At 46.6% G+C, this 27581-nt stretch overlaps 14 protein-coding genes across 20 annotated transcripts; 6 read left to right on the top strand and 8 right to left on the bottom strand.

Moving 5' to 3' along the window:
• Window positions 1–143: 143 nt before the first annotated feature.
• Window positions 144–2076, bottom strand: TERG_00255 (trimethyllysine dioxygenase; the record flags this gene model as incomplete). The annotated part of the gene is made up of 11 exons (XM_003238219.2): window positions 144–217; window positions 289–360; window positions 431–919; window positions 973–1072; window positions 1136–1241; window positions 1293–1386; window positions 1443–1503; window positions 1565–1649; window positions 1700–1860; window positions 1942–1978; window positions 2036–2076. The coding sequence occupies 11 exons, from the start codon at window positions 2074–2076 to the stop codon at window positions 144–146; spliced, it is 1320 nt and encodes a 439-aa protein (XP_003238267.1).
• A 582-nt stretch (window positions 2077–2658) lies between these two features.
• On the bottom strand, window positions 2659–3813 carry TERG_00254 (uncharacterized protein; the record flags this gene model as incomplete). The annotated part of the gene is made up of 5 exons (XM_003238218.1): window positions 2659–3001; window positions 3034–3151; window positions 3212–3532; window positions 3591–3639; window positions 3694–3813. The coding sequence occupies 5 exons, from the start codon at window positions 3811–3813 to the stop codon at window positions 2659–2661; spliced, it is 951 nt and encodes a 316-aa protein (XP_003238266.1).
• A 607-nt stretch (window positions 3814–4420) lies between these two features.
• TERG_00253 (uncharacterized protein) lies at window positions 4421–5787 on the bottom strand (the record flags this gene model as incomplete). Its single annotated transcript, XM_003238217.1, has 6 exons — window positions 4421–4899; window positions 4969–5300; window positions 5361–5470; window positions 5533–5552; window positions 5631–5644; window positions 5696–5787. The coding sequence occupies 6 exons, from the start codon at window positions 5785–5787 to the stop codon at window positions 4421–4423; spliced, it is 1047 nt and encodes a 348-aa protein (XP_003238265.1).
• Window positions 5788–6027: 240 nt separating this feature from the next.
• Window positions 6028–7101, top strand: TERG_00252 (uncharacterized protein; the record flags this gene model as incomplete). The annotated part of the gene is made up of 3 exons (XM_003238216.2): window positions 6028–6375; window positions 6451–6679; window positions 6728–7101. Exons 1-3 carry the CDS (start codon window positions 6091–6093, stop codon window positions 7099–7101), a joined length of 888 nt encoding a protein of 295 aa, XP_003238264.2. The 5' UTR covers window positions 6028–6090.
• Window positions 7102–8003: 902 nt separating this feature from the next.
• On the top strand, window positions 8004–8813 carry TERG_00251 (uncharacterized protein; the record flags this gene model as incomplete). The annotated part of the gene is made up of 1 exon (XM_047747564.1): window positions 8004–8813. One exon carries the CDS (start codon window positions 8004–8006, stop codon window positions 8811–8813), a length of 810 nt encoding a protein of 269 aa, XP_047603522.1.
• A 514-nt stretch (window positions 8814–9327) lies between these two features.
• Window positions 9328–11333, top strand: TERG_00250 (uncharacterized protein; the record flags this gene model as incomplete). The annotated part of the gene is made up of 6 exons (XM_003238214.1): window positions 9328–9420; window positions 9517–9530; window positions 9597–9741; window positions 9804–9818; window positions 9887–10393; window positions 10461–11333. 6 exons carry the CDS (start codon window positions 9328–9330, stop codon window positions 11331–11333), a joined length of 1647 nt encoding a protein of 548 aa, XP_003238262.1.
• A 551-nt stretch (window positions 11334–11884) lies between these two features.
• On the bottom strand, window positions 11885–13407 carry TERG_00249 (ATP-dependent rRNA helicase RRP3; the record flags this gene model as incomplete). Its single annotated transcript, XM_003238213.2, has 2 exons — window positions 13062–13407; window positions 11885–12981 (listed from the first exon to the last, which is right to left on the bottom strand). Exons 1-2 carry the CDS (start codon window positions 13387–13389, stop codon window positions 11885–11887), a joined length of 1425 nt encoding a protein of 474 aa, XP_003238261.1. The 5' UTR covers window positions 13390–13407.
• A 566-nt stretch (window positions 13408–13973) lies between these two features.
• TERG_00248 (uncharacterized protein) lies at window positions 13974–15062 on the top strand (the record flags this gene model as incomplete). Its single annotated transcript, XM_003238212.2, has 1 exon — window positions 13974–15062. One exon carries the CDS (start codon window positions 13974–13976, stop codon window positions 15060–15062), a length of 1089 nt encoding a protein of 362 aa, XP_003238260.2.
• Window positions 15063–15368: 306 nt separating this feature from the next.
• On the bottom strand, window positions 15369–16204 carry TERG_00247 (riboflavin synthase, alpha subunit; the record flags this gene model as incomplete). The annotated part of the gene is made up of 3 exons (XM_003238211.1): window positions 15369–15928; window positions 15996–16118; window positions 16174–16204. The coding sequence occupies 3 exons, from the start codon at window positions 16202–16204 to the stop codon at window positions 15369–15371; spliced, it is 714 nt and encodes a 237-aa protein (XP_003238259.1).
• A 331-nt stretch (window positions 16205–16535) lies between these two features.
• Window positions 16536–18197, top strand: TERG_00246 (uncharacterized protein; the record flags this gene model as incomplete). The annotated part of the gene is made up of 6 exons (XM_003238210.1): window positions 16536–16709; window positions 16799–16830; window positions 16902–17025; window positions 17080–17584; window positions 17642–17935; window positions 17986–18197. 6 exons carry the CDS (start codon window positions 16536–16538, stop codon window positions 18195–18197), a joined length of 1341 nt encoding a protein of 446 aa, XP_003238258.1.
• A 576-nt stretch (window positions 18198–18773) lies between these two features.
• On the top strand, window positions 18774–20372 carry TERG_00245 (uncharacterized protein; the record flags this gene model as incomplete). The annotated part of the gene is made up of 1 exon (XM_003238209.1): window positions 18774–20372. The coding sequence occupies one exon, from the start codon at window positions 18774–18776 to the stop codon at window positions 20370–20372; it is 1599 nt and encodes a 532-aa protein (XP_003238257.1).
• A 443-nt stretch (window positions 20373–20815) lies between these two features.
• TERG_00244 (uncharacterized protein) lies at window positions 20816–22105 on the bottom strand (the record flags this gene model as incomplete). Its single annotated transcript, XM_003238208.1, has 4 exons — window positions 20816–20989; window positions 21051–21137; window positions 21204–21802; window positions 21862–22105. 4 exons carry the CDS (start codon window positions 22103–22105, stop codon window positions 20816–20818), a joined length of 1104 nt encoding a protein of 367 aa, XP_003238256.1.
• Window positions 22106–22550: 445 nt separating this feature from the next.
• On the bottom strand, window positions 22551–25999 carry TERG_00243 (uncharacterized protein). 4 transcript variants are annotated; one of them, XM_047749058.1, is made up of 4 exons: window positions 24540–25117; window positions 24406–24482; window positions 22899–24343; window positions 22551–22850 (listed from the first exon to the last, which is right to left on the bottom strand). In XM_047749058.1, the coding sequence occupies exons 2-3, from the start codon at window positions 24457–24459 to the stop codon at window positions 23858–23860; spliced, it is 540 nt and encodes a 179-aa protein (XP_047605033.1). In that variant the 5' UTR covers window positions 24460–24482; window positions 24540–25117; the 3' UTR covers window positions 22551–22850; window positions 22899–23857. The 4 variants fall into 4 exon arrangements, with proteins under 4 accessions (XP_047605033.1, XP_047605031.1, XP_047605032.1 ...); XM_047749056.1 differs by having other exon boundaries at window positions 22551–24343; window positions 24406–24485; window positions 24540–25999; XM_047749057.1 differs by having other exon boundaries at window positions 22551–24343.
• Window positions 26000–26350: 351 nt separating this feature from the next.
• Window positions 26351–27237, bottom strand: TERG_00242 (the record flags this gene model as incomplete). 4 transcript variants are annotated; one of them, XM_047749054.1, is made up of 4 exons in its annotated part: window positions 26351–26358; window positions 26420–26756; window positions 27084–27139; window positions 27231–27237. In XM_047749054.1, the coding sequence occupies 4 exons, from the start codon at window positions 27235–27237 to the stop codon at window positions 26351–26353; spliced, it is 408 nt and encodes a 135-aa protein (XP_047605029.1). The 4 variants fall into 4 exon arrangements, with proteins under 4 accessions (XP_047605029.1, XP_047605030.1, XP_003238254.2 ...); XM_047749055.1 differs by lacking the exon at window positions 27231–27237 and having other exon boundaries at window positions 27084–27137; XM_003238206.2 differs by lacking the exon at window positions 26351–26358 and having other exon boundaries at window positions 26382–26756.
• Window positions 27238–27581: the final 344 nt, after the last annotated feature.

The following is a 27581-nucleotide window of genomic DNA, read 5'->3' as shown; positions in this document are numbered from 1 at the left end:
CTTCTAATTTATTTTCACAATGATGAGAAAATAGCAGCTCGAGTCATAGTGCATTGATATCTAATTCTAAACCCCATACATCTTTATTAAATTTTCCACAGCGAAGTGCAACTATTTTCTTCCATAGATGGAGACTTCCATCATTAGATCTGAGCCAGCACTCGGTTTCTTCCGTTATTAAGAAGACGATATCGGGATATGAAATCATCGTGGTTGACTATCAAATTGGGATGTTAACATGTATCCTATTTCTACTCAAGATACCTTAGGCGTTTCTGGAGTACTCACTATAACCACCACACATTCGCCTCTTCCCGGTAAAGGCAGAGCGGCCATGGAGAATTCTCCAGTTATCGAATACTGGATGATGGAATGCAGTTAGCTTACCCTCTTTTTCATTTTATTTTTATCCTAGGAAAGAGACACTTACTGAGGGGTGTCCCTGGTTCAAGTTTGAGCCAGATCTCCATATCAGGTCGCTTGAGGATTGCATTCCATTTTTTTGCAGCTTGGTACCAGCGATGGATGGTTTCCAGCGAGTTCCCTTTTCCTGGTGCACGGTCATCGTTGTTCCACCGAATCTGGTACAACTCAGATGAATCGCTTATGTGATTCAGCACCGAGAACGAGGTAGCTGGCTGTATACAGACATCTTCGTTTCCACTGGAATGCGAGCTGATTTTGATATCGCTAAGCGCCTGATAAGCCGCGGGATCTTCTTCAAGCAGAGTACGAGCGGCTTTGAACCCGTCAACCAGCAGCGTCTCCCCGCCCTTTCCGTCAGTGTGAGATAGCATGTGGAAGAGTTGAAGTCCGGCAGGGTCAGTAAAGTACGTTGTGTCCGTGTGCGCTTTGAGATGCTGTGATGTGTATGCTGTATCTTTCATTGAAAGATCAGATGTAAAATCCCAGAAGCCTCCTACTCTGTTTTAGCAAATAATAGCGGCACTCGGTCCACGGCTTCATACTCACCGTAATGGGTAGGTCTGATGAAAGCTAGCCTCTCTAATAATCGCTCAGTTGCTTCAGGAGTAGCCGGGCTTCCTTTCACAAAACTAAAGCCAAATCGATACTAATAGGGATGAAATGTCAGTTTGTGCCATACTGAACATGATAGTTAGACTCAGGAACGTACTATATTGCTTGTCCATCTTCGTATGCCCTCGTCCGATGACATCACTTCCTCATACTCGACAGCCGGTAGTGATTTTGATGTGCTTTCGACATATTCAAGATCATTCCTAGGGATATGATTAGATCGTAAGCCAAAGAAAGACACCAAGATTACACACCTTATGACGGGAGTCTCCGCGGGAGCTGCACTTGAAGATGTATGGTTTTCTAACCACTCATAGGTAAAAGTACTTTTATGGCCGTCTCCTGCCCCTTTTCCAATGTCAGAACGTTATATAGATGCAAATTTTGTGCGAGGCCATACACACATTCTATTTCGAGTCCGTTCTCCAGAAGTTTTATAGTTGACGGTTTACCATCTTCCGGTAACTGTCCCACTTGTCAGCCTTTGCTGCCCCAGGGAGGTATGGAATAGGTATTCTCAACCTACAGAAAATGTATCCAGGAGGCGTTGTCTGGTTTCTGGGTGGACGCATTCGTGGCATTGGCAGTTGTCCCTTAGCCAGAAGTTCGACCTATATCTGTCAGTTCACCTCCTATACCGAAGGCAAAGATGTATAACTACCATTTGTGTCCTTCAAGTCCGGGGACAGGGAAAGATACAGAAGGCACGGTTGAAGAGGTATCAGCCTGTGTCAGTTGAGACGATGCGCTAGCCCGCACCGGTAACGAAAAGCATCTTGCTTCTCTGAAGTATTTTTGCAAAGCTGGTTTACTAACTGCTTGCTATTTATTGGGGTATAATGCCTCTGTTAACACTGATTTCGCAGGCCCCTGGAAGTTTATGCTTTGCTGGTGTAGACCAACCTGTGCAGTTGTGGGCAAGCGGGCGTGTGTCCTCGGCCTATAAAAATATGTGTTAGTTATATTTGGCAAGTCTTTGGACAAGATTAAAACTTACCGCGCAATGCCCGTAGCTCGGATACACCGAAAGGCATTCATGGTTACCACGCTGTACAAGTTCGACGACGTAGGAACATGGGAAAAAACGGGTTCAACCGTTAGATTTCGAGAGCGGGGTTTCTCTATGGCCCAGATGAGGCTCGGATAACTAATTGGCTATTTATTTTACTTGGCCCGTTCTAACACGAAATGAACGACTCTCAGGGGCTTCATGTAGAGAGAATTGTCTATTAAATATCCAACAACCGAAGATGCCACGTTCAATACATTCCTGCTAGTGCTGATCGTCGGGATCTCCATGTGGTGGTTTCATCTTTACATGTGCTCTACAGGGTCTTTCCCTTCAAAAATCGAACTTCAAAAATCGAAATAACATGACATGAATGTAGTGCCTTGCATTTTAAGGTGGCTATTAAGTTTCGGAGATTTTAAACTCGTCCAGGTCACGGTGCAAAAATAGTCACTAAAATATAAGCAAGAAATCCCCAGACACCCCTGCCTGGTACAATAATCATATCTGCTGGCTGATATCATCTGAATGAATGGACACAACACCCACGGTTCCATGGGTAATTAAGCCTCTTTGATCCCGTGGCACTATGGTTTAGTGCCTGTGAGTATCTACAGCTTGCTCTTAGTCCCGACGACTCTCACGAGAGCACGGCCGTTGCTCAAGACAACCTTCCCCTGACCATTTTTAGTGGTGAAGATGATTTCCTCAAATCCATCCTCTACTTTACCTGTCCTCCACATCTCCGTAGTAAGCTTATCGCCAGGTCGGACAGGAGAAGCGAATCGAGCCTGAAACTCTTTCATGTTCTTGGGATCGCTGCCGCCTAGTTTAGCAAGTACAGCATGAGCTGCCATATTCCAACTGAAGAGGCCGTGAATTATAACACCGCCAAAACCCATCTTCTTTCCTGGTGCAGGGTCTGCGTGAAGCGGGTTGTAATCACCATTGAGTCTGAAATTATCCATATTAGAAGCAGGGCCAACAGGAGGGGGAGTATAAATGCTTGCCTATAGAGCATGGCGGTGTTTTCAGTTGTTTGATACTCGTGGACTGCATCGGGGCCCTTGCCCTGAGGTGGGGAGAAGTTCACGCTTGCAGGGCCTAATGCTTGTTGTTAGCGTAAAGAAGATATTCCCGGTAGTTGTGCAAGTTAAAGCTCACCCTTTGGACCGCCCCAATTGCCCTGGCCGATATAGAATGCGCTTCCAATCATCTTAGTGTACACTTCTCCGGTTTCCTTATCAACAATAAGGTACTCCACTTCCACAACAGTACCAACTTTTCCTTTATCGTAAACGCCAATGACTCTGGATTGTAGCTCAAACTTGCGGCCCTCACTAGTGACAGGAAGGGGTTTGTAGAAAAACATTTTCCTCTGCCCATCGACAGTACGTCTAGGATCAAGAGGAGGTACACCTGGAATAGCTCTGCTAGCTTTGCTTGAATAGAAATCAATAACCTCCTGAGAGGTATATTTAAACGCTTAATAAGTTGTTAGAATATAATAAGACATATATTAATCGAAGAATGGGTAACATACGTAAAATGACAGGATATGTTGGGAAAGCTGCAAAGTTTGGGTGTAACTCCTGGAGTAACGGGTTAGCTGCCTGTAGCTATATTGGAAGTGTCATTATACGTACATAAAGAAAATGGAGCTCTTCCGTGGTGCACCCAATGCTATTGGCAAAGAGGAGGATGTCTCTCTTCATCCAACTCACACCCTCGCTGGGGAATTGATGGCCAGCTCCTGGTCCGCTCATATCTGCGGCTAAGTGTTCTTGTAGGGTATTTAGTAATCACCCTCTCAGGATGTATGGTATAGTGGTCAAAAGTAACCTATACAAATGAGAAAAATGTAGATACTGGAGGCTTATGGTGAGTGCAGACGGGTTTAATATGCCTGGCTTCTTCGGCTCCTTTGCGGGAGTTGAGGCTCCTTTGGACCGAGGCTTTTCTGTACGGAATAACCGGTTTAGTCAGCAGAGCTACCCCCAAACTTAATAGGGTCATACATAGAATGGTAATCTCTGAAGACGAAAGGTTATGAAAAAAAAAAATGCATGCCATTAAACTAAACAAACCGGTTAGACTAAGCATCTACTCGAGGGTATCAATTGCAAATCGAGGAGCTTTATAAAATCGCCGCTTATATCATCATCTCTCCTTTTCTAGACCATTCACTTCATAACATGCCATATTCATTCCCAACGCCATTGCCATCTTGCTAGTTGGCACTTTTCCTCGAGTCATATGTCTTGTAGCAAATGAAAGCGGGAAAGGAGCCCAATGCAGATCCAAATCGATTTTAGCGTATGAAATAACGAAAAATTCATGCAAGAATCGCGTAACATTCATTTTATTCCCCCTTCAGCACATTCTGTACTGGCAGAGGCCCTGGGAGTTACGAGTCTCATCCTGGGCATCAAACTCAAACCCTATGGTAATGTCGAGATCACGCTTATTCTTCTGGTTTGGCCTGTTTTCCAGGAATCCAGTGACTGATTCCTGGGCGCGGATGGTGAGTACGTCGCGGAGGTAGAAAACTGTCTGCTTCCAGTGGGTGTACTTGGCATGTGGGCCAGTTGAGAAGTGAACAGGCTTGTGGCAGGCGGTGAAGTCAATATCGAACCAGGCGATCAGGGCATGAATATAATCATCGCGTCTTGCAGTAAGGGTGAAAGGAACCTTGAAAGAGAGATCCGCAGTGGTGACGGTGTAAAGGTCGAGAGTGACTAGAGCGCAGGGGTCGCTGACCAAGGCTTTAAGTTCAACGATATCGACGAGGGGCTCGGTAAGAGCAACATCCTTCATGGCAGAATAGTCGAAGCCATAGACATTGTCCCAGACTAACGAATGGGGTTAATATCGTGAGATAGTGCAAATAAGGGAGCGGGGAGGGGTGGGGGGGATCATACATCCGATCTTCTCCTCCTTGTAGTCGCCATCCTCGATGGCTCCAAGGTAGATGGTGGCCTTGTCAGGAAAGATTAAGCCATTGGGATTGAGGTAATTGTCTCTGGCGTAAAGGACGGTGTCCAACATGGACTCGTAGAGAAGGAAATAACCCATCCACTCGGAAATAATGATATCAACCTTGGGAAAAGGGAGCTCTACTTCCTCCATCTTGCCCTGGAGAAGGGTTATCTTGTCAGACATTCCATTTGCCTCGACGATCTCGCGGGCTTTCCCAATGATGGAAGACATGTCGACACCGATAACATGTTTTGCGCCAGCCTTAACGGCAAACCTATTTACGCATTCTCATCAATATTGAGTTTGATTACAGAACGCAAACGGCGGCACATACATGCTGAGAATACCAGTGCCACAACCGACGTCCAAAACCACCTTATCCTTGAAAAGATGTTTGCTGTTGTAGATAGCATCGCGGTATGAGCGAGTCCTCACTTCATCTTTCTATAACAGCCACACATTAGTACGTATTCATCCCATGCATTCTTATTTCCGCCCTGACTCACAAGCATCTCTTCATGGATTCCTGCAACACATCATTTCTGTTAGCCCTGGATCGACCAATTCCTCACTTTGTGCTAACTATTGGTGGGGTATTTGTTACCATAATGATCATAACTATAGAATAATCAGCCGTAATCCTAGACGTGAAATAAAAAGAATACATACCTCGTAAAGTAGCGGACTTCAGCATGGTCCATTCCGACCATTCTATCCGCGCTGGAGGCAGAGAAGCCAGCATTATCTCCTGGAGTATCCATGGCTGATATTGAGGATGGCAGCAAATCTAGCAAACAAACAGTATGCAAGAACGACCACAACAAGTTTACTTGCAACAGAAAATGACTTCGAATATGATCTCAACTGTAACGAAAGGATAAAAAACAGGGACAAATTCCACAAGCTGAAAAATTTAGTCTTTTCCTTTCTCCTCCCTAAGGCTTTTTTCTGTCTCCAAAAAAAAAAAAAAAAAAAAAAAGAGGGCGGGAGATTTTCAAAATTTGCACTGTTTGCATTTCATAGAAGCTTTTGTCACGTGATAAACCTTAATCTGATGTTAACTAATGTCCTTATCGATAAGTACTGGAGGGCGAAACTTCCCTTCGCGTGGGCGACATCGAGGCTGTAGCAACGCCTTCCGTCAAGACATGGACAACACGCTTGCTACTCCTCAGGCTATTTCAATGTCGTTGACATCTCATACCCTTGCAATTGGCAATCCTGGCGATGTAGATCCGTCTCATGACCAAGTTACGGCAATTGTCGGCATGTTACTGGATTCAGACATATGCTGTTGCATTGTTCACGATTATGCTCTTATTTACTATGGGGCCCGTGCGAATGCGCGTGTACTGTACAATTTTATATTTGTATAAACTACAGGCGCGGGCTCCGGGCACTCTTTTAGTTTTTGATACTATTAGGACCGAGTGTTATGCGTCCCAGATGCCCAGCTTGAGAAGGCTGTTGAGATCTTCACGTCCAACCATCATATACTAGAGCCATGCGAACCGTTCCCGCTCCGCCGCCCAGGCTCCCTTGATCACAGATTTCCTCGATTCAAAGCTGTTGGCCGGACAGATTTTTGGCTACTATTGCCCGCAAGCTCCTGCCACTTTATATGCGAGCCTGAGAACATCGAATGGAGTCAAGGTTAGGCTCTACGCTCGTCATAAGCATACTGCATACTAAGTTTTACAGGATGCCTACCTTATCCGAAGCTTCATGTTAACACCCAGAGTTTGATAGATACAATAAACAGGATAGACTTAGCGGCCTTAGTTGATGGCATGGACCTTTCTGAGGAATGGGGAATAGAACATCTTGACCTTGAGGGCAATACTGACACAGAATGGCGGGAAAATATGGTAAAATGCTTTGGGAAAGATTCGTTATCAGAGGATGACTCCATACTAGCCTTTTCTCGGCCTGTGTCTCGACAGGGACCCCGGAAGGAATTCGTCTTGACAAAAGAGAGCCGCATGTCTTGGAACCAAGACCCCCTGGACTACACCACGAGGTTTCTTCTCCGTAATTCTAAGGGTCCCCGTATGCGGCGGGGGTTGGGGACATGACGGTCTCTATTTCGAACCCTTGATACCGCTGACATCGTGCATGCTGGCTATGGCCTAAGTTGACTGAACTATGATTTCTTCGATTCGATTGGCTATGTTACAAGGTAGGTGATCAGCTATTCTTTACGGGTTTATATTTCACAAGTAATCTGGACTGCAAATGTGTCATTAGCCCTTAACTATCGTTCAACAGAAATAGACAGCAACATTGTGTGGGTAAATGCCTAGTTAAGCAAATAAGATGAAGTGAATATTTCATGGCTCTTTAGCTTTATTCCTTTGTGTTTGGCACAAATATTGCATTTTGTGAAAGAGTAACAACAAGCTAGCCAAACGGTTCTTACGTTGATAGGTTCCGAGTTGTCTAGCTAGTGAGGTCTCCTGCGACTCCCAAAAAGGGGCTTTCTTAGCCTACTAGCTAAATCAGTTCGCTGCCAAGGAGGATCACCTTCTAACTATCAATCAGTGTGGGAGGCTTCCTACCCTCAGCATTATTAACGATGAAACCTACCAGGATACCCTTTTCTCGATGGATTCTGGCTCTCTGCGTGTGGATAGTCTTGGCCGACGTCTCTCTGGCGTCGCTCGGTGACAGGCTGCCGGAATTCAAGGACTGCCTTGAGGTATTCCTGCCAGCTTCAAGACTCGAGACGAGAAACGCTATGACTGACCTGCTGTTTTGAACGATATAGAGCTGCAAGAAAGAGCGCTGCGAGACGGGACAGACATCTCTCCGTAAGATATCGTCCGGCCTGTCTGTCGGTCTGTTGAGTTATCAGAAGCTAACGAATCAAGCTTGAGCAGCGATACATCTCCGGCTCCTGCTTTGGGACTGTCCTTCGAACTGCGATTACTCCTGTCAACATGTCGTAACCAACCAGCGGCTGGCCAGAGACCCTCCAATGCTTCAACCTGTTGTCCAATATCACGGAAAATGGCCCTTTCACCGAGTCATGGGCATCCAGGAGCTCTTCTCGACCCTGTTCTCCCTTTTCAACTATCTCGCTCACTACCGCGGAATACAACAAGTGAAGGAACGGATTCCTCAATCTTACTCGCTACGGCAGTACTACCTCTGGCTCGGTTACTTTGGGCTGGCCAGCTGGACGTTCAGCATGATATTCCACACCAGAGACTTCGCCCTAACAGAGAAACTTGACTACTTCGCAGCCGGGGCTAGCGTGCTATACGGTTTATATCTGGCCGTTGTAAGGATCTTTCGCCTGGACAAGCTCCGGCCGCACTACAAACCGTCGCTTTTACGAGGATGGACGCTGTTCTGCATGACACTGTTTACCATGCATGTCTCGTACCTGACCTTCTGGTCCTGGGATTACACGTACAATATGGCTGCCAACGTCGCGGTGGGAATCATCCAGAATCTGATGTGGACTGTCTTTAGCTTCAAACAATATAAACGATACATGAAGTCTTGGACGGCGTGGCCAAGTATGATCGTTGGATGGGTGATTTTGGCCATGAGCCTTGAGCTCCTGGACTTCCCTCCGATTGGCGGCCTAATCGATGCCCACAGCTTATGGCATTTAGGCACAGTTATCCCCACCATCTGGTGGTATGCGTACGTTCTCCCTGTGCCGTCTCTTCTCATGTCTTTCCTTTCTTTTTTTCCCTCCCATTCTTGTTCTCGCTTGCTCCCCTTTTTACTGACTACCGTGGCCTTTCCCGTACAGATTCCTTATCCGGGACGCTGAGTTTGACATAACCGAGCAGCGGTTGCGTGCTTAGAATCCGTTTATATAGATCTATCAGTGGGATATACTTATCAGTACTCTGTACATATCTACTCTGTAGACCACCTACCTAACCGCTATGCTACTTTCCCCATCTCCCTCTAGCAAACTCCTGAGACGTAGAATCAGCTTGACGGAGGCCCGCCCTCGACGCTGAGCTGTCCCCAGCCACCAGTAAGCCACCAGGATAGACTCTGCCCTCGCTCTTTGCATGCATCCCCGTACTTCGCTGTCTCCAATTGCAGCTCAACCTGCAACATGTGAAGCTTTTGCGCTACTGCAGCGAGCGATGCAAACAGTGCAAACACACCCCACGCTCAGCTGATTTTCCACGTCTTTCCCCCTCGCTGCCTTTTCTCGCATTTTCTCCCCACCGAGAGATAAATAGACGACGAAGCGAGCTTGCATCGACAACAGACAACCACCCTCGCTCGCTCACTCGACTTGCTGCAGCAGACAGACAGCAACACCATCAATGGCTTCCGCAGAGCTCCAGCAGGCCATCAACAAGGCCGCCTCGGCCTACACTAAACCTGAAGGGAAGATCTTTGAATATGGAACCGCTGGAGTAAGTTTCGCAGGTCCCTTGTCCATGTAGCGCGTAAACGCCGCGGAAGAAGAGTGTTTCTTTGGGCTAATTCAAGCTGTTCTGCTCTCAATGTAGTTCCGTATGAAATCGTAAGGGACAGAGAGTACACTATCCTACGCCGTACACCCTGGAGTCTAACGGATGGTTGTCATTAGAGAGCTTCTCAACACTGTTGTGTTTGCGATGGGATTGTTGGCCGGCCTACGCTCGAGGAAGCTCAACGGACAGTATATTGGTGTTATGATTACAGCCAGCCATAACCCGGCTGAGGACAATGGGGTTAAGTTGGTTGACCCGATGGTATGTGTGGTTTGGCTATCTACCGCGTCTAGCAGCGAGCTAACATAAGATGGTTATCGCAGGGCGAGATGTTGGAGGTAGGATAATACCCGAAACTCAGACTCGGGGAGGGAAATTATTGACTTATCGCCTCCGTTTTTATCAGGCCGAATGGGAGGTCTTTGCTACTAGATTGGCAAACGCTCCTCTAGAGACTCTCGGAGAGGAATACGCGAAACTCGTCGATGAGATAGAGATAAAAATGGACAACCCTGCCCGTGTCGTCTTCGCCAGGGACACTCGAGCTTCCGGAGCTAGACTTGCTACCGCCCTCAGTGCGGCCATGGCTGCCTCAGAGGTTGAGGCGACTGATTTCAAGTACTTGACTACTCCTCAGCTACACTACATAGTTCGCTGCAAGAACACCCTAGGAACTCCCTATGAGTACGGGGAGCCTACTGAGAAAGGCTATTACGAGAAGCTTAGCGAAGCATTCAAGAAGGTCATGAACGGACGCACCACCACTGGTTCAGTTACTGTTGACTGCGCCAATGGTGTTGGTGGCCCGAAGCTTGCTGAGCTCGTCAAGTTCTTGCCCTCTGCTAAGGATGGTGGATTGGATATCACTGTTATCAACGACGACGTTATCAACCCTGACAGACTGAACTTCGAGGTATTCACGATATAGCCCCTTTTACACATGATGGGTAAAAAACAATCGTTAACAAAGATAAAACTAGTGCGGAGCCGACTATGTGAAAACGAAGCAACGTGCTCCACCTTCGTCCAAGGCCGTGGCACAGGACAGATGTGCCTCCCTAGACGGTGATGCTGACCGATTAGTGTACTACTACATGGATGCTAGCGGTGTCTTCAGACTCCTTGACGGTGACCGCATTGCCACTCTTGCTGCTTCCTTCATTGGCGAGCTCGCAAAGAACGCCGGACTTTCCAACAAGATCAAAATTGGCGTGGTCCAAACTGCCTATGCAAATGGTTCTAGTACCGAATACATTGAAAAGGTCCTCAAGCTCCCCGTTGTCTGCACGCCTACTGGTGTCAAGCATCTGCATCACGCTGCCATGAGATTTGATGTTGGCGTATACTTCGAGGCCAATGGCCACGGAACCATTACCTTCTCTGAAAACGCTCTCAAGACGATTAAGACAGCCGAGCCTCAATCACCAGCCCAGAAGTATGCTTTGGAGAGCCTTGTTGCTATGACAGACCTCATTAACCAGGCAGTTGGAGATGCTCTATCTGACATGCTTTTGGTCGAGGTCATCTTGGCCCACAAGGGTTGGACCCTGAAAGAATGGGTTGCAACATACACTGATCTACCCAACAAATTGGTCAGGATCGAGGTCCCAGACCGCTCTATCTTTAAGACCTACGATGCTGAACGGAAACTTCAATCCCCTGTAGGTCTCCAGCAGCGTATTGATGACCTCCAATCACGCTACAACAAGGGTAGAAGCTTTGCTCGTGCCAGTGGAACCGAGGACGCAGTTCGCGTTTATGCTGAAGCAGCCACTCGGTCAGAGACTGATGATCTCGCTAACAGAATTGCTGCTGTTGTCCTGGAAGCTGGCAAAGCTGCTGCTGGGCAGTAATTATTTGCTTTTCAAACTGTCCGAGGAAGGGCAATTATGGTTTGTAATCACGACTTTATTTCACGGGATGTTTTCCTCTCTTACCCAAAAAGGATAATATAAAATCATACCATATTGATACGGCTTTGCTGAGTTTTTGACGAGGCGAGAAAAAATAAATCTCTCTAGCTTTTGTCATCGTGATGCTCGTTGCTGGAACAGCGTTCGGCTTTTCGGCTACCTGACCTCCTGTTCTCAACTTGGTTGCCAATATGGCTTGATGGATGAGGATTGGCTCTTATCCAACAGCGAAGAAAAGCTTCTAAACCAGTCTCTGGGTTTTTGCTATTCTCTGCAGGACAAAATCTGACTAGGTAGTCTTATCTTTTCCTTTTTTCTCTTTCTAGATAAATATTTCTATCGATACAGATTTGCATCAAAAGAGCTGTTATGACTTCATACACATAACATATTCGTTTCCGGATTACATTGCACAACCCGATAAGACCGCTAAATCATGAGTATGCAAATGTAAAAATTGTACCATTAAAAGAAGAAATTTACCTCGTTGATCATCTCTCCTCCCGATCCATGTCGTCTCTCCCCCTCTTGGAATCCCCCTTCCTGCGCCCCCGAAGGGTGGCGCCCTTCGTCCCTCGTTTTTCATGGAGATCTTTCATCTCCGTAACTGCCAGTCGCTGGGCATCCCCCACCCTATCACTCAATACCATCACTTCCTCTTTCTCCGTCTTGTGCTCCGGTAGTTGCTTGCCCAATGCAGCCTCGATTCGCTGCCATATCTCAACCTCGTATTGTGTGACAACACTGATTGCTCGTCCGCTCTTGCCTGCTCGGGCAGTGCGCCCAACACGATGAATGTATGTCTTGCTGTCAGAGGGAAGATCAAAGTTCAACACTAGATCAACGGCCGGGATATCAAGACCTCGTGCTGCAACATCAGTAGCTACCAAGATATCTCGGCTTCCGGACCTGAATTTGCCGAGGGCTCCAAGACGAGCTGACTGGGATAGTTGGCCGTGGAGAGGGATTGCACCAAATCCTAGTGCGCGCAGGAGGATGGAAAGACGTTGGGTTTCGTTGACGGTGCGGGTGAAGATTATAGTAGTTTGTCCAGGGAATTCGTTTAGTATGTGCACAAGATAGATATCCTTGTACTTGTGAGGGATAAAAATGTATGACTGAAGAAGAGTTGAGACAGTTTGATACTTGTTAGATGAGATGGAAACTCGTAGGGGATTTGAAAGTGAAGCGCGCTGCAGAGACTCGACTTTGGAACTTAGGGTTGCGGAGAACAGATATGTTCGGCGTTCACGCGGAAGCACCTTTAATATCTTATCCAGCACAGGACCGAAATCCAAGTCAAGGAGCCGATCCGCCTCATCCATAACTAAGTACTTCAAATTGCGCAGTGAGAATCCTTTAGTATTCTCCAGGTGGTCAAGTAGTCTTCCGGGTGTCGCAACAATAATGTGTGGCTTTTTCCCAAGGGAGATCGATTGGGATATCATGTCCATTCCTCCTACTATGACCGCACACCGAACTGAAATAAGCGACCCCAAGGCTTCGAACGCTTCTGAGATCTGTACGGCCAATTCTCGAGTGGGTGCAAGGACAAGTCCAAAGTAAGGCTGTGGTTTTTCCATAAGGGCTATCAACGGTACAATAGTGCTTTGTTAGCCAGATGCAGCTTTAATTATAATGACCAATTCCGCAATTAACTTTGCTTACCTTGAAGAATTGGCAATGCGAAAGCCGCAGTCTTTCCACTTCCTGTCTCTGCCAGCCCCACCAAATCTCTCCCTTGTAGTGCTAGGGGTATGGATTCAGCTTGAATCGGAGTTGGGGTTTTATACCCCAGCGAGGTACAAGCGTCACATAAGGAGTCAATTATCCCCAGGTCCTTGAACGTCTTGGGTGCTTTTGTGTCTGCCGGTTCCTCGCCGCTCTCTTCTGGAGCTTCCTGCTCGCGCTCCGATCCTGAAGAGACATCATCCGGAGCGGGCTTGGAGGACGGATGGGACAGCTTTCGCCGTTTGATATTCTTCACAGCCGACATTTTTGCAGTGATCTCTCGGGTATTGGCAGATAAATTGAAGTATTTAAATATTTACGCTCCGTGTTCAATTTTCTATCCGATAAAAAAATAAGGTTTCCGAACTACATTTTAGAGTTTCGGAGTTCGTCAAATCAATAATCCGATATCAAGATCAAATCTGAAAAGTTGCAAGCTCATTATAAAGTATCTTGGGCTGGGCTTGGTGAAATTGAAAAGTTAAGAACTGTTCAATAACTTTGTTGTACCTTTTGATCTTCGGCGATTTTTTGGAATATGGCGAAAAGGCGTGTTAAGAAGCGGACTCATGTCCCTCCAGGTAAGGCTGGAGCTCAAGGAACCAAGAATGGAGCCGCCTCGATGAACAGATCCCCCAAGAGTATGGTAATTCGAATTGGCGCAGGCCAGGTCGGTTCAAGCATGAGTCAATTGGCAAAAGATGTCCGGTCTATGATGGAGCCAGATACTGCAAGCCGCTTAAAAGTATGCCTCTAATTTATGAAAATGCTTCTAAAATTTTCGATATATCAGAATGCTAATAGCTTTGATAGGAACGGACGAAGAACAGGCTGAAAGATTATACCGTTATGACCGGGCCACTAGGAGTTACTCATCTGCTGCTTTTTTCTAAATCAAGCAATGGAAATTCGAATCTTCGCATTGCTCTCACACCCCGCGGCCCCACGTTAAATTTCAGAATTGAGAATTACTCTTTGTGCAAAGATGTCAAAAAGGCGTTGAAGCGGCCGAGAGGCTTGGGGAAGAGCCACACAACTCATCCACTATTGGTTATGAACAATTTCATGTCTTCGAAAGAGGGGGAAGCATCGGAGAAAATTCCAAAACATTTAGAGTCTCTTGTCACCACGGTTTTCCAGTCTCTTTTCCCTCCAATTTCACCTCAAACAACACCACTTGCCTCAATTCGACGTATTATGTTACTCGACAGAGACCGATCATCAAAGAAGGGACAAGATGAATCTTTTACAGTGAATCTACGACATTACGCCATCACAACAAAACGAATCGACCTGCCTAAGAGGATAAGGCGACTTAATCCGAAGGAATTCCGGGGTAAAGAGAAGGATAAAGCTGTCCCAAACTTGGGTAAATTGAATGATGTTGCAGATTATTTGCTGGGCGGTGGTGGTGGCGATGCCGGTTTTACGTCTGCAAGCGAGACCGAAATTGAGACGGATGCGGAGGTAGAGGTTCTAGAATCCACGACTAGAAAAGTGTTGAACAAAAAGGAACTTCAGCGAGCTAAGGAAACTGGGTCCAAATCAGCTCGCAGCTCCGGATCAAATGTTGAGAAAAGAGCAGTGAAACTGGTTGAACTCGGACCTCGTATGAAATTAAAGCTGATGAAAGTGGAAGAGGGTCTCTGCGGCGGAAGAGTTATGTGGCACGATTATGTGACCAAGACTAAAGAAGAAGCCCAGAAGCTGGATGCATCTTGGGAGAAGAAACGCAAAGAAAAGGAACTCAGGAGAAAAATACAGAAGGAGAATGTTGAAAAGAAGAAAGCCCTGAAGGCAAAGGCACCACGTGAGGGTAAAGACGATGAAGATTCTGATGAAGTTGATGATGATGATGACTGGGATAGCGATGACTTCATCCACGCGGAAGAGGACGAAGATGAGGAAATGTGGGAAGCAGAAAAAGGGGAAGCTTAAGTGGCGCTATCGTACTGAAAGTCTTGGATACTTTCTTTGATCTATTGCCGAGGATATCTCTTTTGTACATATTATTTGCATCTTTTCAAAAGTTACAACATTCAAGCGTAGGCAATCGACACTACGTTAGATTTGTGATTTTCATTGAAGAAAGCGGCCGGTTGGGTGGACCGCATTACCGCTAGGAATTACAGCTTCGATCATGGCTCGGGGGTAAACCAGCTGAGTGGAAAATATTTAGATTATCATTTATAATTGTGTTGGGAAACTCTTACAATGATTTCCCTAGGACGGAAAGGATTGTCGTCAAACCTTCCCCATGCTCTGGAGCTTCTTTTCGACAAGTCTATCCACCATCTTTTCCAGAGCGGCTGAATCTCCGTTCGTCTGCCCCTCAAAGTAGCCTTGTACAGTCTTCTCGACGTACTTGCCGACCAGATCGATCTCGACATTAATGCTATCACCAGGCTTCTTCTTTGATGTGACTATTTTTTCTTGTGTGTATGCAATTAGCATGACTTCCCACCAACCATCTTCACCATCTTCAACCTTGGTAATCGTTAAGCTGGCACCGTCTAGAGCAATGAATCCTTTCTCCACAACATATTTTAGCAAACTCCTGTCCTTAGGCTGCATCCTAAGTACTAGGGAGTTGCCATCGGGGGTTACGGAGAGGAGCTCTGCGGTGGTGTCTACATGGCCCTGGACAAAGTGGCCGCCCATTCGTGTCGTGGCCAGCACAGACCGTTCAAGGTTGACTGGTGATCCGGCTTTGAGAGATCCTAGGTTTGTCCGTCGTAGAGTTTCAGGCGCAACCCCAACTTTGAACGATGACTTATCGAACGCTGTCACGGTTAGGCAAGTCCCTTTTGTCTTCTGGTTAGTTGCTGGACAGACATTATATTTATTCTTTATTTCAGTAAGAAAACATACCATTGACACATATGCTATCCCCTAGCTTTGTATCTGTAAGTATTTCTGCACAATCCGAAATTGTTAAGGATGTCCCGCCCCCGCCTGTGGAGGAGTCATCTTGAGGGTCAAGGGCAGTGACAGCTTGAAATTTACTTGTTAACATCATGCATCGTCAATAGACGAGACTTCTACTTACTGCCAACTTTCTCTACCAGGCCGGTGAACATATTAGCCAAGTATTATGGTGTAGTCTCTCTTGGTGGTATCAACAAGACGTTGCCGTTGTTTGCTAGTGCGGCGGGCTTGCTCATTCGCAGTCCATCCCATAGTTAGTTCGTTAACTATTATGTAAGCGCATCGGGGAGCCGAGGCCGCGGTTCGGGAGTGGGGCCGCGCTTGCACCTGTTCTGCCGCTTTCGGCACTTGAACAGCCGCGTCTCCCCTGCCTTTACCGCCAGTGTTCATCATTCATCGTTGTTCAACTTCGAGGTTGACAAAAATCAGTTCACAGAACTATATCAATGAGTGAATTGTGCATGTGGTATTTGTGAGAGGAAAATGAATTCCTACCGAATCTTAAGACGCGTTGTCAATACAGACAAGCTTTCAAGGTTCGCCAATAACAAAGCTTTCACAGCAGCATGCAAGCGTTATTCGATAGCTGCTCCTTCGGTGGACACACTCCCACTGGCCGGTATTCGAGTTTTGGATATGACTAGGGTTCTCGCCGGAGTAAGCTATGTTTTCTATCTCAGTCTTTCATCTAATATGCTCAATTGTTGTTTGGTCTGAAGATGGGACTAACAGTGGTGTAACTCCAGCCTTATTGTACTCAAATACTCGGAGATTTAGGGTGAGATTTGTGTCCGAAAGCTCTGGATGGTCAATTTTGTGCAATGTTAACAATGGATTTTTCCTTATTAGCGCGGAAGTTGTTAAGATAGAACACCCCACACGAGGAGATGATACACGGGCATGGGGTCCTCCGTATGCCATATACAAAGATGGTACAAAGGAGGGCCCAGGAGAAAGTGCCTATTACTTAGGTGTGAGTCATGCTTATAACTCTGGTACAGTATTCTGGCTTCTAACTCCAGAACAGGTTAACCGAAACAAGAAGTCTGTTGGATTGTCATTTGCGCATGAGTCTGGCATTGAGATCCTCCATAAGCTTGCGAAGGAGAGCGATGTGTTTGTGGAGAACTATATCCCTGGGTCACTGAAGAAATATAAGATGGATTACGAGTCACTTCGGGCAATAAATCCAAGATTGATCTATGCTAGTGTCACTGGCTATGGGCAAACAGGACCGTACAGCAAGCGAGCTGGTTATGATGTGATGGTGGAGGCTGAGATGGGATTGATGCATATCACCGGATCGAGGGATGGACCTCCAGTTAAGGTTGGAGTCGCTGTAACCGATTTAACTACTGGTCTATACACATCAAACGCCATCATGGCCGCACTTATAGCTCGTGGCAGAACTGGTAAAGGTCAATACATCGATGCTTGCTTGAGCGACTGCCAAATAGCGACGCTTGCAAACCTTGCGAGCTCTGCACTTATTAGTGGGGAGAAGGATTCTGGAAGATGGGGAACAGCTCATCGTAAGTTGAAACCAAGGAGGACAAATTCACACTTACAACTGCTAACATGACTGGCAGCTTCGATCGTCCCGTACCGAAGTTTCAAAACAAAGGATGGTGATATTCTCCTTGGTGGAGGAAATGACAGGCTTTTCGGGGTTCTCTGTGACAGGCTAGGCCACCCAGAATGGAAGACTGACGCACGTTTTACCACAAATGCTCTTCGTGTAAAGAATCGGGAGATCATTGACAAACTCATTGAGGATCTTACCGAGCAGAGGACGACTCAAGAATGGTTAGAGGTCATGGAAGGCAGCGGTATGCCATATGCGGCTGTAAATGACATCCAAGGCGCTCTGAACCATTCACATGGTAAGCTACTTCGACCGTATTGATTTATAGTCTTACTAACACACACTTAGTGCTTGCTCGAGGGATGGTACAAGAGGTTGACCACCCGGATTGCGGACCTATCAAACTTGTAAATACTCCCGTCAAATATTCTCATGCCACACCAGGCATACGAACACCACCTCCAACACTTGGACAACACACTGATGAGGTATTGAAGAATGTCATGGGCTATGACAAAGAAAAAATAGCTCAATTGAAGGCAGACGGAATTGTTTCATAGATTGTTCATATTGCAGTTATAGTTACCCTTTTCGGCCTCTGGGGCTCAACATCTACCTAGAATATACAAAATATATAGACATACAGCGTGGATCAAACTTAGCTAACATATAACATGCCTCTTCAGTGCAATTATCAGATCTTCCGATATACTCTGTTTTATTTGTTTGCAGTCTCTTCTAGGTCTGTTTCTCCCTGTTTGCCCCCTTAGATTTCTCCGTTCACGTGACAACACGAGCCGCACCCGACTGGCTTTCCCAAATTCCCGTTCAAGTCAAATTTGATGATTCTCCTTTCTCATATCTTACATTATCCTAGGGCAAGGAAGAGGGTAATATCAGCAGTAACCCTGGTTTTACATCAGTTCTCAATATCTAATCTCCTACTGTGTTCGTTCGGTGTACGAGGTTTCAAAAGTTTCTCCTTTCTTTTCTCAACCTCGAGCCACAGTTAACTGCGACCCTCGAAGGCACAGAGATACATATCAGTACAGCTGGTCTATCATTTCTCTAACCTGAATGAAACACCGATAGGCTTGATCAGGCTCTGCCTATCATCCTGCACTTAATATACTACCATGGGTTCAGATACAGAATTCGGTGCTATGCCCCCGCCACCCACGGCACCTTATACGACAGATACCAATCCAGGCATGATCAACGAGACACAAAATACGCAGATATTAGATATACCGGCAGAGAGTGTTACATTTTTACGGGAAGGACTGGATAACAATGTCTTCATACCGTCTATGACCTATGCATCTAGTTCAAGCGAACTGTCGTCGGTATCCTCAATATCTACCCACGAGGGCCACAATTCAACGATGATCGCATGTGGTGAGGGACCAAATATCAAGGCAAAGGAGTTTAATATAGCGGCAGCAAAACCTGAGCTCCCGTTGAAATATTCAAACTCTCTCACGGGTTGGAGAAATATCGCACCCGCTCCTCCATCCCCTGCAACCGCGCTGTCACCATCTACGGCCACCATTGCTCCAGGTTTTACTATAGGGGCCACTTCGAGCACAGTGGGGTCTACAGTACCCATTGTGTCAACACCAAAAGCAAACCTCTCTAAACCAATATCACGGCGTCGTAGAACAACTGGAGGCGCGAAGCAACGAAATTCTCGAAAATCTGGCAGATATGGCGACCGTAATGACGACGAGGGGGTTATTAAAGCGGAGGACACAGGCTCAGATGAGTCCTCCGACGCTCAGCTAACAACTACACAGACAAAATCAGGACGCCAGATCCACAGGCCAACTATGTTCACTCCGGAGCAGGTCCAGAAAAAATCTGTTAGTCCCGATACGAATCATCAACAACCTCCACGGAAACGAAGAAGAGTGTACCGCAAAGGCAAAGAAGTTAATGTGGTATGTCTTCGCTGTGATAGAGGACATAGTCCAAGATGTAATGCTATCGTGTTCTGTGACGATTGCAACGCACCTTGGCATCAGTTTTGCCATGATCCGCCGATTGGAGATGATGTTGTCTCCGTGAAGAACAAGGAGTGGTTTTGCGGAGAATGTCGACCTATCGATACGTCTCTTGATCTAACCCTCAAGCCAAATGGACAAACTCGCGAACAGAATGGTCTACGCACGTCGATTTCACCGTCTATGCAAACAAGCGGGCCACAAACCCCTACATTACTTGCGGGATCTCAACTTAGTCGTGTAGAGAAAAGGAGCTACCTTTCCAGTTTATCTCGTGCTGCTCTAGTCAATCTACTTGTCGATATATCAGACTCCAGACCAGATATCCCTATATTCCCTGCAAATCTGAATGAACTCAACACAGCATCTTTTAGCTCCAGCGCGTCGACGGTATCATCCTCAACCGTTCCAAACGGATCGGCTGGGGGTTCGCAACAATGTAAGATATTGGGACAGGCCACAACATCAACTCCACCGTCGTCGAAATGGCCGTCTGAAAGCATTCCCGCTAGCACGAGGAATGGTATCGGAGAGAATAGCGATGAAGAGGAAGTAGAAGAACACCGTTTATATCCAAAACCAGGCAACGGGTTCCGACTTCCTCCTGATTCTGAAGATATTGACATGCTTCTCGAGGACCCGTCTAGCACCACTTTCAGTCATGCACTTCATGGGTCTGCTAAGGCGGTGGCGGAAAGCAGTCACATACAGGTCGTTGGTGGGATAGCTTAGTTGTTTTTGTCCCTTACTGTACCTTTTATTTTATCTTAGCATCATTCTACCATGATAGATGTCAGGCAGTAGACTTGAATTATGAGTGATATGATAATTGATTATTTGATCGTCTATGCGTATATTTTACAGATGGTAAAAGAGAGGGTGTAATTTTATCGATCAGATTTGAATTAGCTATAGAAAGCAAGGATCAATCATGACCACTTGAGCTGCCTAGTGGGCCTATGGTAGGCACAGAACACACAAAAAAGCAGAACACAAGAGCGGTATAAGCATTAAAACACATAAACATCAAATTAAGGGAGGAGCTGCTATCTGATAAAAGGAAACGACAGTAGGGTATCATAGTAACACGTAAAGGGGTGGTTTTCCTCGGGTATTTCCGCGAAAAACAGGATCGTTTGTAAGTGAGATAGTTAATGTGCCTTCATCCGGGTAATTTAAATGTTCTCCACGACATGAGCGTTCATGGCAGTCTGGAAGCCATTGTGCCCGTCCTGCTCAAAAGGGTTCTCGTGACGGCGGCTGGACCCTTCTCCAGCCTCATTAGCAATGGCAGCTTGCATGGCGGCCTGGTTGTTGGCAGCAGGGAGGAAAATAACTTTGGAGTTCGACTGAGCGGTAAAAATTAGTAACTATTAGCAACAACGTGTTGAGGTAAAAGGATATACTTACGCTCTTGGCCATAGCCTGCATAGTATCAAGATATCGGATCTGCATTGCTGGGGCAGAAGACAAAATATCGGCTGCAGCTCTCATAAGCTATCCGATAAATAAGTTGTTAGCGTTCTTATCTTGTCTAGGTGCGAATTTGTGAAAAGCACATACCTTGGCAGCCTCAACTTCCGCACGCGCAGCAATGATTTTACTTTCACCAATTCTCTTGGACTGAGCAGCCATCGATAGGGACTCTTGAAGCTCATTGCTGAAGATGATATCTTTGATCAACATGGACTCAACCTGGACACCCCATCCTCCAGCAACACCTTCAATAATTTCTCCGATAGACTGGGCTAATTCTTCGCGACGTTCAATAACGTCTTGCAACACACGAGCACCGACGACATGGCGCAGAGTAGTTTGAGTTCTCTCAACCAATGCCTGACGGATATCAGTAATACCAAAAGCAGCCTTATGCGGAGAGACAATTTGATAGTAGATGACAGAAGTCAAGTGGAGGGTAACGTTATCCTTGGTCATGCAGACTTGACGCGGCACCTCGACGATTTGGATCTTGACATCAATAGTTGTCAGGTTCTCGCTGAGAGGGTTGACCTTTACGAGGCCGGGATCAACTGCACGCTCAAAACGACCAAACTTGGTCACCAGTCCGACTTGACCCTGGTTAACGGGCGTAAAAGGATTAGGGCAGCAGATACAGCAGGGTATGGCTCCCAAGGTACCAATGATCTCTCCCAGCCCATGAACTACATGGAGAGTTAGTATGAACCTAAGATACAATTTTGTTATCCCTACGTCTACTTACTGAAGCCAGAGTACCAGCTATGGGCAGCAGGATTTTCTTCATCGGGCAGAAGTACCTGTGCGTATCTAGGCTGCAAGTCATCTAGACGAGCGGGCTGGACACTGATGAGGTCATGATGAGGACGAAAGCCGACGCCAGAGGCCTCAGGGCCAGCTTCTTGCTGTTGATGCTGGGGTTCGCGCTCGGCCTCTGGGGCCTTCCCATTCGGCGCGGTCTGCGTATGTTGTGCGGTAGCTTCAGACATCGTAGAGATACCTTGACGAATCGTATGAATTTATGTTAGATGACTTGATAGTGTGTATGTTGCGAGATACGTTGATCGTGAATACGCCTGTACTGGAGCTGGGGTGCATCTCCTCTTTTATGTAGTTCTGATAATGTAATAAGCCAGCGCTGCTTAGGCTAACTTTGCACGTGACAGTATTTAACTTGCGCCCCGCTTTAATCCGCCAAAGTCGGCTTGGCATGATTATGTAAATTCAACCGCAGCATCAGCCCCAAAAGAGGAAGTTTGCATCGACGAGAAAAAACGTCGATTAGCCCAGTCCATCGTATAGAAGCAGGCAGTGCAATGTTTCGAGTCCTTCACCAGCGCCCGATGACCCCCCCAGCATCCAGTGAGATGGCCGGGTTCTCCACCTGGCGACCACAGCGAAGGAGCTGTCCTTCGTTCCGCGCACTTCGCATTCCAGAGGGACAATAATGGGATTGCAAGGGGCTGAGCAGTCGAAACGCCTTGGAGAGGAACTAACTATCCATTTTAAATGCCGAGAAATAAGAATAAAAGGGCGCTCTCTTGCAACTTTATAGAGTATCCACGAGAGAAAAGGGCCAACTAACATACAGCCACTTGATGAAACGAGAAGCTGGCGATATTCAAGAATCTCATAAGGTGTGCAACCATCAATATCTTGGTCTACGAGACCTTGTCTAACTCAATATAGGAGATGTTTCGTATACGCTCTGAGGCTAACATGATCGACACACTACTGGATTTTATCAGACAAAATTGCAACATCCTTTGCCTTGTCTCTTACCTCTGACATCATACGCAACTCCAAACTCATAAATCCTTTACGCGATGTTGATATAGTCCGCTCCTCCTTACCTAACACAACCAAGGGCCAAGCCTTATATCACGTGAACAGAGGCGGCTGAAAACAAGCTTAGCCGCAAAGCCAAGCAAGAAGGGTAGCTGAGTGTTATTCCATGGTTCCATCTCCCTCAAACAAACATGGTAAGGAAGGGCTAGAAAAGGATTTGCAAGGCGAGGCTTTTCGGGCGATAGTGGTATCCACTAATCATAGCCCCTGTTTCGGGAAAAAATAGGGCATGTTTTAGCAGTTTTCTTGATGTTGCGGGACTCCAGCGTAAGCCCGAGATGAGGCCTGCTCCCTATTTCACACTCGAGTTGTGCCTTTTATCAGCTCAGGTAGTTGGGGATATAGCCTGCAGGAGGCTTCATTAATTATATAAGGAAGAGACCGAACTCGGCGAACGTGGCTATATATGACTTGATACAGCTCATATTCATGGAAAATAAAAGAGGAGAGCCTCAGCGTCTTGAGTGGAGCCACGCACATGCAAGAGATATGTGGCGATGTATACGTTTGTTTTGAAAACAGTGGAAGGGCAGAGGGTAGATATACTGTTCATCACGTAGAGAATTGTGAACTTAATACATACAGCCCGGGCCGGATAGTAGTTTCAATTAGACGAGGGAATATGAGAAACTAAATTGAGCACAATTCATGGTAGATAAGGAGGAGAGGAGGATAGGAAATATTATAAAGAAAGAGTAGGTTCTGTATATAAACACACAAAGACAAGATAAAAAGAGCAGATATTGAAGCAACTTTTCCCAGCCATATGAATTTAAAGAGATCAAAAGGATAGAGAGTCATCAAACACTTAGACTAAGCAAACGCGTGCTCGTCTAATGGGATATCTTAAGGTATTAAACGAGTGCTGAAACTTTATGGAGAAAAAAACCAGTTTAGCTGGAAGCTTTAGCGGCGCCATTGCCATTCTCTTGTGCCTTCTGCTGGTGTGGGATAATCAAGTTGCTCAACCAGAGCAAGTACTGAGAAGTGATCATCAACCCAGTAGAGACGGCAGCTTTGCCTTGGGACACGATCGGGCTGCCACCCTGAGCGAGCTTGTACTCTGAGTCGTAGGTTGATCGAACGTATTTGGTGCCATCTTCAGCCACGCGGAAATAGCTCTGAACGGTTCCCCTGACGTCCTCGGTTGCCTTGACAAGCTTTGGGTAAGTGTTGTCAACCTGGTTCAGACCCTCATTGCCCAAGTGGTCTACCTTCTCGACATATGGAGCCACGTAGCCGTAGGGCTTAGCAAGGTAAGGGAAGTATGGCTGGAGTTGGGCAATGCTCTTGTCGGCATACTCGATGGACTTTTGGCCGTAGGGGGATTTCTTGAGAGCCTCGAGATAGTCGGCGATGAATGGGTAGGAGATAAGATGCTATATGAGGGTTAGCTGTACTTTTTCCACTATCATTGCATTGCTTTCTTCGATTGACTTACAGAGAGAAATTGGGAGGAAGGCTTGCTGCCGTTGGTGTTTGGTTGTTCGCCCATTTTGGATGGCTAGGTAGTTGGAGCTACTAGGGGTAGGTTAGCTGGTGTATACAGAGACAGACAGGCAAAGCAACACATACCTTGACAGTTGAGATTGGAGAATACAGATAAGAGATGAGGCGAGTTATCAGCTTGGAGAAATGAAGATGACTGTGATGTTTGTGGGATGTGCACACGAAAGTGGACAGCAAGGAAGCGGGAGGGAGGCTTTATATTTATCAGGCTCTCGAGCATCGACTCACAAAGCACATCTGCTTCATAGCACGCTTGCAAGCAGCGAATCAACCGCAAGAAACGCCAGAAGTGCTCTCTGCCTGTTTTCTTACTCTTCTGTGCTCTTCTAGATGCGTTCTTTCACATGTGAAAGTGGCCAGGTACCTTAGCTGTAGTCATACCACGCAGGTATCTATACAACCCGTTGCGCCGAAGCCACGCAACACACGCAAGTACCAGTACAAAATCCCAGCCATTTCGCCAAGCGGAGACTTCTGGCATGTGAAAGTGCGAGATTTTTTCATAGTTATCTTATCAATGATCAAAACAACCAAGCATGGAGCACACAGCGGCAGACAAGAGGGAGAATGAGATGGAAGTCCGGTCGCCACTCCAGGGACCGACCGAACGAGGCGAATTACTTCCCGACTGCCCCCTCACAAGGTAGTGAGTAGTTAACTAATAGCCGCTCGTCGCCATCTCTTCGCTTTAGGAGATGTCCGGGAACTTGTGGATGGAACACAAACGCAGCCGGATGAGTCTATCGTGTTTTTAGGGGATCCGGGCCGCTTGGTGTTGGGTGATAACAGGCAGCCAGCACGCTATTGATTTCTGATAGGCGGTTCGCAGGCAGCAGCTTTACCTGTGCTAGAGATCGACTGTGCATAAATGAAGCATTGGACACAGCACGGCGTACGGAGTGCGAATAACTACATGGCAGTCACATATAATCAAGCTACTAGACCGCCGGATCCGTTAGGGATACACTGGCCTGTCTCATCTTCATCCTTCATGAGTGAAGAGGGCAACGGAAGCTTGTAATTAATAGATGTCAAGCTATGTTAAGGGATGACTGCTTGCCTGTCGGGCTTGTTCCTTATCCTCCTATATCTTCCGAGTCGCGTCTGGAAGGAAGATAGGCCATGAAACGCTGGATGCATGGATCCTGGTGTCTCTTCTTCCTCTCAAATCTCACCCTTTTTAACCCTGGTTCGGGCCGTTATCTTCGGTAGCCCCGTCCTGTCAGACCGTAATGATAGCTTGCTATTTTATCGTCTCTGGGCGATAAGATGTGTAGATACAGTTAGCCATACGAGTAGCTCTGTGAACGGTGACGTGAGGCTAAATATCTTAGCTATCAGCTCGGATGCAGCCGAGATGGAGCCATCTTTAGGAGCAAAAGAGACTTTGAAGCCTAGCAGTCGTTTCCGTCGGCATGTGAAGAGAGGATATGCAAACTCTGGGTGTTTTGGTAGACTTGTTCTACACGTAGACGCGTGATCGGCTTGTGATATTTTCTACATAATTCAGACCGTCTCCTCGATTTGAGGCAGTGGTGGCACCACATTGCATGTGACTGTTCTTACGATGAGATTCTGGGGTCTCTCTTTTTCTCTCTTACATATTCAATAAAAAGAGCATATATATATATATATATATATGTAGGGGCCAAACGGAATATTTCTCAAGTGTCATTTGTATTGTTTTGATTTTGCTAGACAACCGACATCGTATCAAGTGAGATAGATTGTCTGCTCTGCATTGGATGTCCATTTCAACTTGGTATCTATGCATGAGACGAAAAATAGCATTCATCATAAACTAGAACCGTCCTAGCTCAGGAAGAGGGAAAATGCTGGGGAGATAAAGTGACAAGAAGGGCCATTAAACGTTTTATTTAGAATCCTACGTAGGCTTTGTTAGTATACCTATTCTCTATGCTGTTCGTAGAAGTCAAGAAGCATACTTAAAGGGGTGAAGAACCATCGGTTCTTTCCGCTGGTGTATCGCTCCTCCAAAGCCTTCTTGATGGTCTTTTTAGCCTCCTCCCGCTGAGAAACTTCCTTGAAGGTATCGTTGGTCACGGCGCCCTTGAGGCCCTCAAGCTCGAGAGTGTAACGGGTTGGCATGAGGTGGTTGTAGTTGACGGTCTTGATGAATGGCTTAACCTTGCTCCTCTTCTCGACCTTCTTGGCGCCCATTCGTCGGGTGATCTTCGATGGGTATCTCTCGATGCCGACAACGAGAGCGTAGGGGAATGGATGGGCTTTGGAGCCGGCATCGTATGGCTGGATGATGACGACCTATCGTTGAACACAGCCGTCAGTTGGACTACTCTTATTGTATCATTCTGTGTGGTTGTTGCACAGGCAAAATAATTGTCCTCCTCTTCCTCGATGGCGATTGGAAAATTCGTGGACACGATAAGTATTGCAGGCTACCCGGTTGCAGAATTGTTATCTCTGTTTTGATGTTGGCGTTGCAACTTTCGAGACGAATTTTCGATCGTGTGCCTGGCTGCTCGCTATCGCAAATCACCACAAAAAACACCATTGCTGTCCAAGATCTTGCTTCACGCGAATAGCCCAGTAGACAAGCCGAAGTTGCAAAGGGAACACTCATCGTCGTACCTTCTTTCCGGCAAATCGGCCTCTGGTGATGATGGCCACACGGCCCACTTTCATGACTGTTTCGTACACATTGTCAGCGTTATTCCAGGGATAAAATGCTCATCTATGAGTACTGCGGTAGAGCGAAAAGGTGTCAGCGTAACGTACACTTCATTTTCCAGGAGTTCCGACGAATGTGGGCTTGTCGAGAAAAAAAACTGGTTGTCGAGAGAGTTGGTGATGTCGGTCTTCGTCTTCGTCCTTTTTTTTTTTCGATGAACAAGTTCGACACTTGGTGCGATGTTTCTTCTCGTTGTGTGCGGTCTCGTGATTGGCCCGCTTACCGGAAGCGCCACTAGGCCTAGAATAGCATGTTTATCCGCGCTCGGATTAATCTCGAGAGACGCTTACTATTATAGGATTAGCGTGCTGTCATGCCAAGCGCTGCCGCTCCGGTAACCGCGAGGATCCTTGTTTGTTTACCTTCCTGTTGTTGACGGCAACAGAGAGCTGTTTTTC

This window comes from Trichophyton rubrum (genome assembly GCF_000151425.1).
Source record: "Trichophyton rubrum CBS 118892 genomic scaffold supercont2.1, whole genome shotgun sequence".
NCBI classification, from domain to species: domain Eukaryota; kingdom Fungi; phylum Ascomycota; class Eurotiomycetes; order Onygenales; family Arthrodermataceae; genus Trichophyton; species Trichophyton rubrum.
This window is presented reverse-complemented; position numbering and strand designations above follow the sequence as displayed.